Genomic DNA, 14,265 nt, shown 5'->3' with positions numbered 1-14,265 from the left:
TTTAGTTATATACACATACACCACAAATCTGTTCTTATGACTAAATGTTATCAATTTATTTTTAATAACTCAGCGCAAAAAAATGTGAATGTAATTTTTATTTTCTTCTGTTTGTCAAAAATGGTCTAAAACAAAAAACTGCACTAACTTTTTATAATTTTACAATTTTATTTCTGCTATATTTTCTTGAGAACCAAACCTTAACATTAAGCAACATTTCCTCTACTATCTCAGTTAGAGGGCAGTGTGATCTCTAGCGCCCTCCTATGGTACTGAGATCCCCATGTTGGGGATCTGTTTGAACCTTTAGTATAAGATAACACTGACATTGACATTCCAGTGGGTATAATATAATTCCCATATTAAGGCAAAAAAAAGTCATGTTGATGACAATTCTGTCATAAAAATAGGGTTAAATGAAACCTTAAAGCTTAGGGCCGGGGGGCTAACGTCTCCTGCATGGACTGCAGAATTGTAGACAACAGCTTCACTGACCTCTGGACAGACTCTGACTTTAAACGCAGATCAACTGCTCTTTCACCTGTATTTACAGGATCTTCCCGCCACAGAATATTTGTCAGGTTGGATCAGCTACGTTGGATACGTTGCATTTCAAATCAGAGGTAATGATGTAATCAATGAAAAACATTTGGGTCATCTCTAGTTGAGAACTGAGAGAACATCTCAACGCAGTGACAGTTGCCTTATTTAGCAGCCACCAAACCACCCGGGATTAAAACGTCTTAACAGTAAGAAGTTTATGAGACCCTAATGCCTTCCTCCATGCTTTGTCCATGTGATTACACCCAAGACAAGACAAGGCAGAGGGGGAGAACATAAGGAACACCTGCACACGGACTACAAACAGAAATTAAAATATCATAACCTTTAAGGCACCGTGTGCCGTATGTTTTACTCCAGTTATTCTAATTGACCATGTCCTGAAGTATTTACCACGTAAAGGTACACAAGGACATACTGTTAGGGAGTAGAGGACTCAATATAAGGGTAAATAAGTTTCATAAATGTTTTAAAACCATTTATGCACAAATATATATTCCACTGCATCAATCTGAGGACTGTCTTTAAGATGCATGGAGCAGCAGCTGCAGAAATTAAACTGCATTAGATTGAAATTGACTCTCACTGAAGCTAAGACGGTGAGACGGCTCTTCTTTACTTCATTCACTATTGCCCTTTTTAGACTAATCGGATTGACCGGCCAATCAGGAAGAGGCACCACCTAGATCATGGGCTTAAGCAGAAAGGATTTAAGGTTGGGACTGAGCCCAGTAGAAATGCAGAATTGATTTGATCTCTGACAAGTTCCGATCTGATCATCTCATTGACAAGAGGCCAAGGAAACCAAGAGGGTTTCTAGCACCTCCTCCTGCCCCAATCCACTTCTGCTAGGAAATCGCCTTTCAGCACGATTAGTGCTGCACCCAGATTCTCTGTAACTCCTCACAGACAGCCTTCAAAATTTCTATCATCGAGGACCTAGACTTTGCTGAGGCAGAAATGGGTGCCGGAGCAAGTGCAGAGGACAAAAAGTCCAAGGAATTGGAAAAGCAACTCCAGGAAGATGCTGATAAGGACTCTAAAACGGTCAAACTATTACTGCTTGGTAAGTGGATCCTGAGTAGTTACAGCACAACGTTTATGATAACGTTATATTCATTACATTGATGCAGATCCTTTCACAGCTCAGCAACTATAACATTATATGAATGTTGAAGTAAGGACTGCACAACAAGAGCAAATCAAAGTCTGCAAACAGATAAGACAGGTGGTTCAACTGATGTTAGAAAAAAAACATATTCCTGATGTTTGTTCTCATCACTTGATGGATGAATGAGAAACAAAATAGAGATTTTTCAGAATCTAGAATCAATATTTTGGTGATGTTTTCTAAAATGACATGTTCCAGGTTTACTTCATCACTTCTGTGAGTGAGGTTTAAGATACGACTTAAAGGATTTAGATTTCTGTGCCGATGATTTGTTGTGGATAATTCCCTACACGACTTAAAGGATTTAGATTTCTGTGCAGATGATTTAGTTAATTAGTTTATTAAAAATACAGGTGGGAGAGGATATGCATCCAAAAAAAAAACTAAAAGCTCACAGGAAAAGAAAGAAAACCCCCACAAAATTCATATAATATTGAAATGAGAAATGAGAAAAAATGTAATTATTCAGACATGTATGACAATCCACAGCTAACAGAAATCCTCTTTTTCTCCACAGCAAAAACTAAAAACTGTTGATTCAAACTTGAACCTGAAAATCTTAGCTTTCCAGCTACAAGTTTATGTTTCATTTAATGTTTACTCTGATGCATTTTATGTCAAATGCATCTCTCATGCATTTGACATCTCTCATGGTAAAAGTCAGAGAAAGGATCTTTTCAGTAGTTGTAAACCAGAGAACACTAATGTTCTTGACCAGTGCTGACGCTGAGAGTGACTTTTCACTCAAATGGAAGGACACTGGTGCTTAAAAGATCATAGACTTTGGTCTAAATGAATCACTGTACAGCAGCAGCATCTCAATCCAATTAGTTAACAGGTTTACAGCAGTTCCACTTGGTAAAGTGCTGTCGGCTTTGAAACTGGCGCCTAAAGAATTGGAGCATAAAAAAACATGTCAATTATTTGGATAAAAAGTAAAAAAAAAAAATAAAAAAAAAAAAGAATCCACATATTTGTAGTAGTGCATAGATATTAATGCTTATATAAAGTACAAATAGGTAAAATATCAGTAGTGATACTACTTATTTAATATACATGTTGTTGAATTATAAACTGGCCTCTAGAAGATATAAAACCTAAAGTGTAAGCAGGATGTTTAGTGTGTGTCAGAGGTCAAACATAGAGTTTCTAAAGCCAAGATTTAATGTTAGAGTAAAGACTCACTGAGAGGATCACAGACACACACAGACGCAGTAATCGTCATCTAGTATTAGTACTGACACAGAGCCTCCTTTTACTACTAACACTAACACTCTAACAATGACTATCTGGTTCTGGTTTTGAATTCTCTAATGACTGACAACAGTTCATACCAGGTGTTGTTCTCTCTGACAGTGTTGTATGATGTTATAAATGGTCACCAACTGCGTCAGGTTGAGTTCCTGAGGAGATTTTGAGTTAGATGCAAACTCTTTTTTACTCCTCGTGGTGACACTGAGCCTCAACCTCAGTCCTTCAGCTAAAGACTCTATAATCATTCTGTACATCTGGCGTAAGCTGAAAGGTTCAATTTCTGTTCTTTTTTTAACTCTGAAAATAGTGTAAAAAATAACTATAGTCAATAATTGTGTAAATAAAAGTTACTGTGTTACTACAGCTAACAAAGATAATAGTAATAATCATTTTCATTGCGTTGTTACTGATGTGTTGTCACTATTGTAAACCTTTGACAATCCAAATTGTATACAGTATATGTTATTGGCAACATCTAAAAAATGCATATTGAAAAAGCAAGATTTTCCACAATCCAATGTATCTTTGAAGGACTGGTCATATCTACAGTACAGGAAACAGCAGAAATAACCTTTGAATTCTCTTCCAGGTGCTGGTGAGTCAGGAAAGAGCACCATCGTAAAACAAATGAAGTAAGTTTTAGATGTTAAGGTGAAACTATCTGTTGTTTCACATCTACACTACATTGTTAGTGCTAAGAAATCAGACCAGCCCTAAAACACCTAACTCTGATTGGTTGGACAGAGATCCTCCTCTGATAGGTTTGTGTCTTTTCGACAGTAAAATGTTTGAATCTGTATTAAGACATACTGCAGCAGCTCAGTCTCACCACTTGGTGGCACTGTGAGAATATTTGTCCCAGTGAAGTAATTATTTCACGTAAGTAATGAGGACGTTTTCTTTCGCTCTTGAAACGTGTCTCCGTCTGCTTCTTTACCCGTGCACAGGATTCTGCATCAAGGTGGTTACACAAAAGAAGAACAGCTGGAGTTCAGGGCCATCATCTACGGAAACATCCTGCAGTCTGCTCTGGCCATCATCAGGGGCATGGAGATGCTGAGCATTGGCTTTGGCTCCTCCTCTGGACAGGTGAGTGATCAACACACATTAGAATAAAGGACGTCGATCATATTGTGAGTCATTTTTGGACCACGTTAGGCTAGTTATCATTTCACATTATAAGAATCATTATGTTTAGTTTTAGCATATATTTTTTTAAAATTTGATACATGGATAATTTATTTAAATTCAGTACAAAATTAGAAAATGTACCTTTTGGCTTTAGCTTTTAACTAGTCAACTTTCCATTTCTTTTGTGCTTAACGAAGCTCTTTTTTAACATTTTGGTGTTTGGATGTAATTGTTGTTAACTTTTAGCCAATGTTGTGTACTTGTATTTTGACCAGTTAATTGTTGTGTGTTAATCCATGCTTTTTAATACAGGAAGATGCACAGAAGCTGCAGAACTTGTCAGATTCCATTGAGGAGGGCACCATGCCGGCTGAGCTGGCTGATGTTATCCAGAAGCTCTGGAAAGACTCCGGTGTGGAGGCGGCCTTCGAGAGGGCTGCTGAGTATCAGCTCAACGACTCTGCTGGATAGTGAGTACCTGTGTCAAGCTGCAGCTGGTGAAATGCTCGGGCTGGAGGTCAAATCAATAAATCAGCTGCACATAAAGCTGGTTTTCATTTAACCGTGTTTTCACGCCATCTCCAGCTACCTCAATGAACTGGACCGAATCTGCAAATCAGACTACCTCCCCACTGAGCAGGACGTGCTGCGATCTCGAGTCAAGACAACTGGTATCATCGAAGAACAGTTCTCCTGCAAAGAGTTGCACTTCAGGTATGTAACGGACGCCGCCTGGCAGCAGGTAGACACCAGAGGATGTGTCGACGTCCATTAGAGTCATTATCATCCTCTGCCTTGTGTGGTCGACAGAATGTTTGATGTGGGAGGTCAGAGGTCAGAGAGAAAGAAGTGGATCCATTGTTTCGAGGGTGTGACCTGCATCATTTTCTGTGGAGCGCTCAGTGCATACGACATGGTGCTTGTAGAGGACGACGAAGTGGTGAGTCCAGATCAAACAACTGGATCAGGAAATATTGGATAATGACTGTTTGAAGTTTGAAGGTCACCCTGTTCCTCCATGACCTTTCAGAACCGCATGCACGAGTCCCTCCATCTATTCAACAGCATCTGCAACCACAGATTCTTTGCCCTGACCTCCATCGTGCTTTTCCTCAATAAGAAAGATCTGTTTGAGGAGAAGATCAAGAAGGTCCACCTGAGCATCTGCTTCCCAGACTACGATGGTAGGAGCAGATGCCTGACATATACATATATATAGATATATAATTCCATAAAAAATAGAGAAATAGAGAATACTGCACCACTGGATGAATACTAGTTCCTGTGTTTCTTCACATCACAGTCTTGTTCATTTTTAGGCCCAAACACGTACGATGATGCCAGCGGCTACATCAAGACTCAGTTCTTGGAACTGAACATGAAGAAGGGCGTGAAAGAAATCTACTGTCACTTGACCTGTGCCACTGACACAAAAAACGTGGAGATTGTGTTCAATGCGGTCACAGACATCATCATCAAAGAAAACCTTAAGGATTGTGGTCTTTTCTAAACAGCTGCAGGCTGTGAAGAGGTGAGCGGTCATCACACACAGGATGTGGGTCATCTTTTAATTTAATCCTAGCTAATGCTAGGCTAATGTGTCGTTTCATTCAGCTAGTACAAAGCCACCCTTTGCCTGTTATTACACACCAGCTCTACATTGTATTTTCTAATTTTGCACGCTAGATATCTATACATCTTTGGGCTGATATTTGGTCAGATTTCAAAGTGTCTTGTGGTAAAATATTTGCATTTTTGTGCCTCACATTTGTTGTTAACTTTAAATAAAAGTTTCTTTTTTAAAACACTTATTATAAATAACTGAATTCTTCTTTTCTCTGTGGGTTGCAGAGCTTCAGAACTTTCCTACTTTAACTTCTCACATATTGGCATTAACTAAAGTGAACCGATGGAGCACAGAGGATCTACCGTTGAGGATCCACCGTCCAGACATCCACGTCTCGTCCCAGTCCTGGCGCCTGGCTGCTTCTTACCAACCTCCAACTGCACAACCCTCCAACACAGTGCACGCACAGCTGGGTTCACATCACTCTGTAGTCACTGCTGTGTTGTCATGGACTCACTCATTTCAAAATTCTTTGGATTTTCTAAAGTACGATGTCGGTATAACAGCTGCCGATTCAAGGGTATGAAGATCTTTATCATTTCCATTTGACTGCTGTGATGTAAGTAACTGTTCCTCATGAAATCCTGGCTCTGTAAAATACACGAAACAATAAGTAAATATTTATAATGTGAATAGCAAGGTTGCAAACTTATATTTGCACAAATTAGTCTCTGTGGTCTTGATGCTGAGCTAATCTGTGATATCCCAAGCACTCCCCAAGGTTGCAAAGTGTCCAGATTACCAAACAAGTTGTTTAAATTTAAATGGTGTTACTTAGCTCAAGCTAATATAGTGGACAACCTTTGTACATAAGAGTAGATATTTCATTTTATTATTTGGAGGATAATCTGTGTGAAGCTATGAGAAAAACAGGACGAACCGTAGAAGGAAGGTGTTTTACTATAAAAGGGAGATGAAAATCAACGTTCCTTTCTTATGAAAAGTAGAGGCATGAAATAAAGATGCATTAACTTCACATTTTCACTGTGTCAGTCATTTGGTCAATAATGGTAGTCCAGATACCAAGATGATGGAAATTCATTGACAAAAACCTATTATGGAGAATGTATAATTAATGCAGCAAATATGTTAAAGGCTGAGAAGACTGTGAACTGAGGCACCGGGGAATTATACATATGAAGCGAAGGGTAGATTTTAAATTTTAGCACCGTGTATTGTGCAGCCGTCCAGGATATCAGCAGTCGTTGTTTATTAGTTCATTAGCATTTACCTTTGTCCACACATTGTGACAGACGCGAGCCTCTGTAGTAGTGTCTCTGACAAAGAGATGGAAAAAATGGGATGAAAATCAACAATGACAACAAAATTAACTTTGTTCACACAAGGCCTGGTTTAGATTCCTGTCCGGAGCCATTTCTGTTCAAAAGATATTAGAAACACATCAGTGAGCCAAAATACTGCACCTGTGACCACATCTATGCTCTGGTAAAATTAGGAAGAGGTTCACTGCTCTGCTGCATCAAAACAAACAAACAAACACACACACAGCAGAATCAACAAGTCTCTTTCAAAGTAAAACACATATTTAACAGCTGACCACTTCAAAATAAACACATCACATCATAAACACATCATATTACTCATTTAGTTACAACCATATATATATATATATATATATATATATAAATATATATATACCTATTTATATAAATATGCTCAAAAAGTGTCAACCATGTGTCTCAAACTGTGTCAAAAACACACAACACTGAGCTTTGGTTGCATTTCCACTTACAGGGATTCAAAATCAGAGCAGATTTTTCTCAGTTTAACTTCATGTATCCCATCATTGCTCAGGTTTTGTCTGCGCTTTTTGTGTGTTCAGTTTTATATCTCTGAGACAACACATGCCTGCTGTGGAACAGTAGTGTCCAGAAGCAGGAAGACACGCTGCTCCACATGTGCTGATAAAGAATAAAAAACACTGTTTCTCATTTTGCACGGTTTTCATGCAGTAAATTCTCGAATCGACTTCGACGCTTAAACTGAAAACAGGTGAGGCCCAGACTTTGTGACGTCGTTTAATGATGTAAGATTACAATTCTAGAAACCTACAGTGATGTCATTCATACTGTACTACATCAGAGGGGAAATGATTCCACAAATAAAGGAAAAACGTTTTTCAGCACAACATTACCAACAGTAGATTTCAGTCTCCGATAGAACCACAAAGCAGTTGAACCATGTATTTTCTTTGTTGATTTTCACATGATTTACGATTACATTAAAAGATGAATATTATTTACAAATATTTTCTTACACATACGGTAAAAAAAGCAAAAAAACTAAATTCTTCACATATCAAAAACAGATTAGCAGTAATTAAGCATGGAAGTAATGGTGAAATGTGTTCAATAAAAAACTACTCAAACAAGACTCGTTTGTTTTACAATAGATGCAACAGTCAAACATGCTAAAGCTATGATATGACAAATATTAGCTAGAATATTTAGTTAGAAAGCACAAGTGAAGCATCTTAGAGAAAAAGAAGAAAAAAATGAAGGAGTGAAATGATTCTTTTAGATATTTATCAAATAAATATCATTAAAATGATACCCTTCAAACGTCATTTTACTCGGGTCACTGAGGGGCCACATCGGTGTTCCATGTTCTCAATGTTCTAGTGCTACTAAAACACTTACTGCTAGATTCAAGCGCACCTAGACTAGTAGGCTACTATCAAAGAGTTTTTAATGATGTGTGTTTGTTGGACGATCCGTGATCAGCTCTATATACGAGAATTTACCAGAATATCTGAGTCTAAAAGCAAATGACATGTAAGACAAACCTATCAAACACCAAACACCGTAATAATTAAACAAAACTTAGCATTGATTTTAATGAACTCCTTTTACTTTCTCTGTAGCGCCCTCTCTAAACAAGACATGCCAGTCCAAAAGTCCTGATACGTCCAACAACGCCTGCAGGGAGGAGGAGAGCAAAGATTAAAATCTATTAATAAAAACGTGTGTAAGGTGCTGAAAACTGTTCTGATTTCTTTACCTTTAACACATTATCAGGAAAAAATGAGAAAAGATGAAACAAAGACCTATTTCATACACCTGCTTTTCTTTGGTCATTATAAATAATTTTTTTTAATAATAACATCTAGCTGTGGATCAGATTTAAGTGGATTGTGGGCCAGAAGTGGCCCCTGAGCCAGGAGTTTGGCACCCCTGGTCTACAGTGTTAATACTTTTTTTCTCGCACGTCACATCATAGAGTTTCTACACATATCGCTAATCAGAGTGATTCCGTACACTGGCATGTATAAAGCTGGTAATTAAGGTAATTCAGATGAACAATATTGCAACTGTTTGCGTTAGCATGAGTGACGACAACGGGCCGAGCTAAAAACCAGAGTAATGTTTTCCACAGGAATCATGGATCACATGGATGTCATGGATCAACTGATGTACTTTTTCTGTCGTATTGGTCTGTGTTTTATTACATTCTCATGATTACCGTTGAAACAACCCTGGGACATGGTGCTTTTACTATAATAGCAGCTTTCAAACAGCTGAGTCATTTCTCTCACCGATGTTGAGGATAAAGGGGAGGTGTCTGGCCTGATCCGTCAGTAGAGCCCGATCTCTCTCAGGTTGATCTTTATGATGACGTCGGTCACAGCGTCAAAGACAAACTGCACATTCTTGGTGTCTGTGGCACAGGTAAAGTGTGTGTAGATTTCCTTTGTGTCTTTGCGTTTGTTTAGGTCTTCAAATTGGCACTGGATGTAAGCGGCTGCCTCTTCGTACAAGACTCCACCTGCAGCAGGAGCCACAACACAACAAGGAGCATTGGAGACAGACGACAGTAAGACATCACATGATAAGTATTATGTTTGTAATAGTTACTGCCCATAGGTCTACCATAGGTCTACCATGGTGAACATCCATATCAACACCTTTGACAAATGTGGAATGTAAAAGTGACAGTTTGTTCCAATGAATCGAATTTACCTTGAAGACAATGTAATAATAAAAAACAACAGCTCTGCTGTCTACAGACGGCTACAGGAAAACAAATAATATTTTTTTTACAATAAACAGCAGTGTTCAGGTCCAGTCCTGTGTTTGAGTCCAAGTAACAAATGCCTCAATGTTCACTGCTATTGATACAAAACTACTGCTGAACAATTAGTGCAGTTTTCCCACTGGAGAACAATACAGAAAATTATATATTAATTTAAATTATTGTTCTTAATATGCCTCCCTGCAGTACCTCTGAGTCCCTTAAGAGGGCATACAGCCCCACTTTGGGAATCACTTAATGAGTTAAACATAATTAATTCAACAAAATGTAAAAAAAAGTTATTGTAATGAATAGTTATGTAGTTGTAATTAGAGTATGTATCATGGAGAGTGATATATTACTGTAGTGGTCGCAGAATGATTTACAAAAAATAAGATGTAAAGATGAAACACTTAGCTCAGTTGTCATATGTAAACTGCAACTGTTTTTAATTAAATGCAAAGTGAATTAGACTCTGCTTTACATACTGTAGCGTATTTCCAGCTAATATGGCTGATACAGCTAATCGTAAGGCAAATATTTGAGGCCTGCCACGTTCAAAGATTCAGAGACAGGAAATGCAGTTGAGGTTAGTCGAGGCCACGTGACGACGCCACAGAACCAAATAATACGTGTGTTTTCTCACCGGTGTACTCGGGGTAGCAGATAGTGAGTGGACTCCGCCTGATCTTCTCCTCAAACAAGTCCTTCTTGTTGAGGAAGAGGATGATGGCGGTGCGGGTGAACCACTTGTTGTTGCAGATGGAGTCAAAAAGCTTCATACTCTCATGCATACGGTTCTGGGAGGAGAAAAATCAAATGTGTCACAAAGAGCCTGAGGAATTTACAAAAGATGTTGACATTTCCAAATAGACTGAAAAACAAAAAAATGTATCATTTTTTGTTAAAACGTTCCCTTTTTTCAAAGATTCCATATGAGGTTCAGATCAATCCCTGTGTGAAAATGCTGACCCACGTCCCTGAAACACTACGTCACAGTTTGAGTTAAATGAATGCTCTCATTGTCTAATGCCTGTGTCATCATTGGGGGAAAAAAGTAATGGAAAAAACTTGATTATCCAGCTCCCTGAGGTTGTCGGATGTTTTTTTTTTAACTAATTTAACTCTTACCTGACCAACTCAAGCAACACCAGTTCATGACAACCGTGCAAGAGTTTGTGCAGTAGAAATAAGGCATGATGGGTAATTTCTTTATCAGCACAGAAAGTTTTTATGTTTATTGATGTTTTTTCATGGGTAATTTCTTTATCAGCACAGAAATTTTATGTTTATTGATGTTTTTTCCCCATATTTACACAATTGTCTTCCTGACAGTGTTAGGGGAGAGTCTGACATTTTCCCAACCCAACGATGATGTAATGTGAACTAGCCAACAGCAGGGTGGGTGGGGTGATCCATGCCTATGCAGTCATGCTGTTGCTAACAAATGCTGCAACACAACAAACCATGCATGTTGGTTTAGGAGGCAGAGGAATGACAGGAAGGAGTAAATAAGCCAATACAGCTCTCCAAACAAGCCAATGAAACACAAGACCACATCAATGTTGAGACAAACCCAAAGACTCTGATGGAATGGAAACGATGGAATCCACTGCTTACCATTTCTTCATCTTCAGCCAGCACCAGGTCATAGTCGCTGAGAGCTACACAAAAAATGATGGCAGTGACTCCCTCGAAACAATGGATCCATTTCTTCCTTTCGGAGCGCTGACCACCAACATCAAACATCCTGTGGGCGGCACACGACCACACACACATGCACAAACACAAGTCCATTAAAAGAAAGGAAAAAACAATTCACATTTTTGTATAGTATTGAATATGAGGATGAGATTGTAAATCAAAGCAGAGTCAATCTGGGGGTTCATGCCAATGTGCTCTTGGGTAAAAAAAAAAGACACTTCTCCTCAACCTGCCTCTGACAGCTGCGTCAGGAGCAGAAAACTGCCGGAGAGAGAAAGCACTTAAAAGACACTTTATGACTGTAGAAGTGAATGTGTTGAGATGAGTGATTACAGTGAAGTGAAAAGTGCGGTGGCTGATCACCAGGCCTACAAAAGTGACATTTAAGAACAGATCATTTACCATGTCGTAGTTTATGGTCTTAAGCTGTAAACTCTTCAGTTGGTGTCTGCAACTACCGTCCCCATCGGAGGTCTTCTGAGGTGAAGTGAATCTCAACTCAGCTGTTTGTCTGGCAAACACTGTTGTGTGTTCAAACGCCAATTACACAACGGTAAATCCTGAGTCATATAACCAAGACTTGGGGCCACTGTACAGTTAATGTTTCACCTAGCAGAGTAGCGTAGTGTAATCACTGTCACTGCAGCAGACAACCAGCATCATAACCAGCCGGTTGCCATTTAGCGGCACATGTGACACATAAAAGTTGATTAGCCTCAAACAGAAAAATGAAGCCAAACCATTAACGGAAACTGACAAATACCTGAGTGTGCAACTTTTGTAATCACGATCAAATATCATCTGTCTGGTTGTCAGAATGTTTTTTTGAAATTCAACAGCAAATATTAGCAATGAGAAGCTTAAATACCGTTTACTACTAACAGGCATATTCCACAGGACTAATGAATGAAGACAAGACGCTTGTCTTGTCACAACACAGTACAGTACACAACAGTTCCACAGCTTAAGGACCGTAATAAGGTCCAGCGGGCTGGGGTTTAAAGGACTGACCAATAAAATATATCAGCTCATAAAGCTTAATAGAATAAACAGCTCAGGCCTGGGCCATGTTTGGGCCTAATAAAGTCAAGCGGGGTACTAACTTGAAGTAAAGATCCTTAAAGGTGAAGTGAGTTTCCACAATCCCGGTCGTCTTCACGCGTGTACGCAGCACATCCTGCTGAGTGGGGACATAGTTCACCTGGCAGATTCTGTCCAAGTCATTAAGGTAGCTGGAAGACCAGAAACAGCACATATAAATGTAAATATAAATACATATGTAAATATATAAAAAAAATATATTTTATATACATAAATATATATGTAAATATATATATATAATGTATTTTACATATGTAAATATATTTTATATATGTAAATATATATATATATATACACACACACAAGTATGACCGCACCGCAGATGCACGCACTGCAGTGAGCTTTAACTGCGGATTCCCGAACATAAACAGTACCTTGAACGCCACATGGAAAAATGATCCAGGGCTTTTTGAAGCTCACGGGTCGTGAAAGTGATGTATTATCGCACAAGGACAAAGTACTTTTGGACATGTGCATGTGTGTGTGTGCTGCAGTGGAGGAGCCACACATGTTCAGAATCTACAGAATGTTACTAAATATGGACTTATATTTTGACGCACAGTGACCGGCGGCTTCTTCTGGGCTGAGCTAACACAGACCCACTCCGTCTAATGGTGTAGACAGCAGGCAACGACAGCCTCACGCTTTCAAAACAAAGAACACTTCCACACACTCAGCCGCTTACAGTGTGTGTTCTTGGAAGTGTGATTTAGAATTATAAAAAATAATATTCTTTCAGTTTTGAAGTATTTTAGTTTGAACACAGATACATCAAAGGATATGATCATTTTCTTTTGGCTGATATGAACTGTAGACTGTGTGCTCCTGCGTTTTGCTAGACAGTGGAAGGGTGATAAAATCACCAGTTGGATTCCCAGTGGCCACAGATGGGCTGGAGTTTTTATTATTTTCTCCCTCTGCACGGCTGTTCCGATGGTACTAGAATTTTCTCCCGCAGAGCAAAAACATACAGAATGAAATTAATTGGAAACTGAATGTACCACAGAAATGAACGAGAGCATGAACGGTCGTTTGTCTCTATATGCAGCCCAGTAATGGACTGGAGACCTGTACATCAGCGGGTAGAGGGAGCTGTCTTATAAGTGGAAGGTCGGAGGGTTCAGACTGGAGCTGTGAAAAATAACTCCAACCTTGACTTACTGAGCAAATTCCACTGATCAAATTGTGGGAGAAATTGTAGTCCTGGGTCTGATTAATGCTCAGAATGATGGGTGAGGTATCAAACACAACACAACATGAAAACACATTTTCAAAAATTGAATTTTACCTCCTGAAGGCAGTTGTTATGACTTATTACGATTAGCATTAGCACATGAGCCGATGCGTGAAAAAGTGCACTTTATGTTTGTTTTTTATCAAATTATTGGGGGGGGGGTTAAAATATATACACTACCGGTCAAAAGTTTTAGAACACCCCAATTTTTCCAGTCATTTATTGCAATTCAAGTTGTGTAAGCCCAATGAATAGCTTGAAATGGTACATAGGTAAGTACTGAACAGCCAGAGGTTAAAAAAAAAAGGTTTGGTTACCCAAAACCGAAAAATAATGTACATTTCAGAATTATACAAGAAGGCCATTTTCAGGGAACACAACGTGGGTTAACAATTTAAAGCTGAATCAGCCTTGAAAGCTGGTGCTACTAATTCCTACAGGTGTCCCAAC

At 38.8% G+C, this 14,265-nt stretch overlaps 2 protein-coding genes across 2 annotated transcripts in view; one reads left to right on the top strand and one right to left on the bottom strand.

Annotated features, from left to right (window-relative positions):
- The first annotated feature begins 448 nt into the window (after window positions 1-448).
- Window positions 449-6,969, top strand: gnat2 (guanine nucleotide binding protein (G protein), alpha transducing activity polypeptide 2). Its single transcript, XM_008318483.3, has 9 exons — window positions 449-1,627; window positions 3,576-3,618; window positions 3,934-4,075; window positions 4,430-4,587; window positions 4,703-4,831; window positions 4,928-5,057; window positions 5,148-5,301; window positions 5,437-5,648; window positions 5,969-6,969. The coding sequence occupies exons 1-8, from the start codon at window positions 1,522-1,524 to the stop codon at window positions 5,625-5,627; spliced, it is 1,053 nt and encodes a 350-aa protein (XP_008316705.1). The 5' UTR covers window positions 449-1,521; the 3' UTR covers window positions 5,628-5,648; window positions 5,969-6,969.
- Window positions 6,970-7,767: 798 nt separating this feature from the next.
- The window catches only part of LOC103384812 (guanine nucleotide-binding protein G(k) subunit alpha), a 13,820-nt gene continuing 7,322 nt past the window's right edge, over window positions 7,768-14,265 (bottom strand). Inside the window, exons 5-9 of the mRNA XM_008318482.3 lie at window positions 12,584-12,712; window positions 11,397-11,526; window positions 10,423-10,576; window positions 9,301-9,530; window positions 7,768-8,683 (exon numbers count right to left, since the gene is read on the bottom strand). Coding sequence (XP_008316704.1) covers window positions 9,340-9,530; window positions 10,423-10,576; window positions 11,397-11,526; window positions 12,584-12,712 — 604 coding nt within the window. The 3' untranslated portion in view covers window positions 7,768-8,683; window positions 9,301-9,339. The remainder of the gene's footprint in view (window positions 8,684-9,300; window positions 9,531-10,422; window positions 10,577-11,396; window positions 11,527-12,583; window positions 12,713-14,265) is intronic.

This window comes from Cynoglossus semilaevis, chromosome 10 (genome assembly GCF_000523025.1).
Source record: "Cynoglossus semilaevis isolate Cse_v1.0 chromosome 10, Cse_v1.0, whole genome shotgun sequence".
Taxonomy (NCBI): domain Eukaryota; kingdom Metazoa; phylum Chordata; class Actinopteri; order Pleuronectiformes; family Cynoglossidae; genus Cynoglossus; species Cynoglossus semilaevis.
This window is presented reverse-complemented; position numbering and strand designations above follow the sequence as displayed.

Excerpts from the sequence above, each read along its gene's own strand:
- gnat2 (XM_008318483.3), top strand. The coding sequence starts at position 1,522 with ATGGGTGCCGGAGCAAGTGCAGAGGACAAAAAGTCCAAGGAATTGGAA. Across the intron at positions 3,619-3,933 it reads ACCATCGTAAAACAAATGAA|GATTCTGCATCAAGGTGGTT; the intron begins GTAAGTTTTAGA and ends ACCCGTGCACAG. Across the intron at positions 5,058-5,147 it reads TTGTAGAGGACGACGAAGTG|AACCGCATGCACGAGTCCCT; the intron begins GTGAGTCCAGAT and ends ATGACCTTTCAG.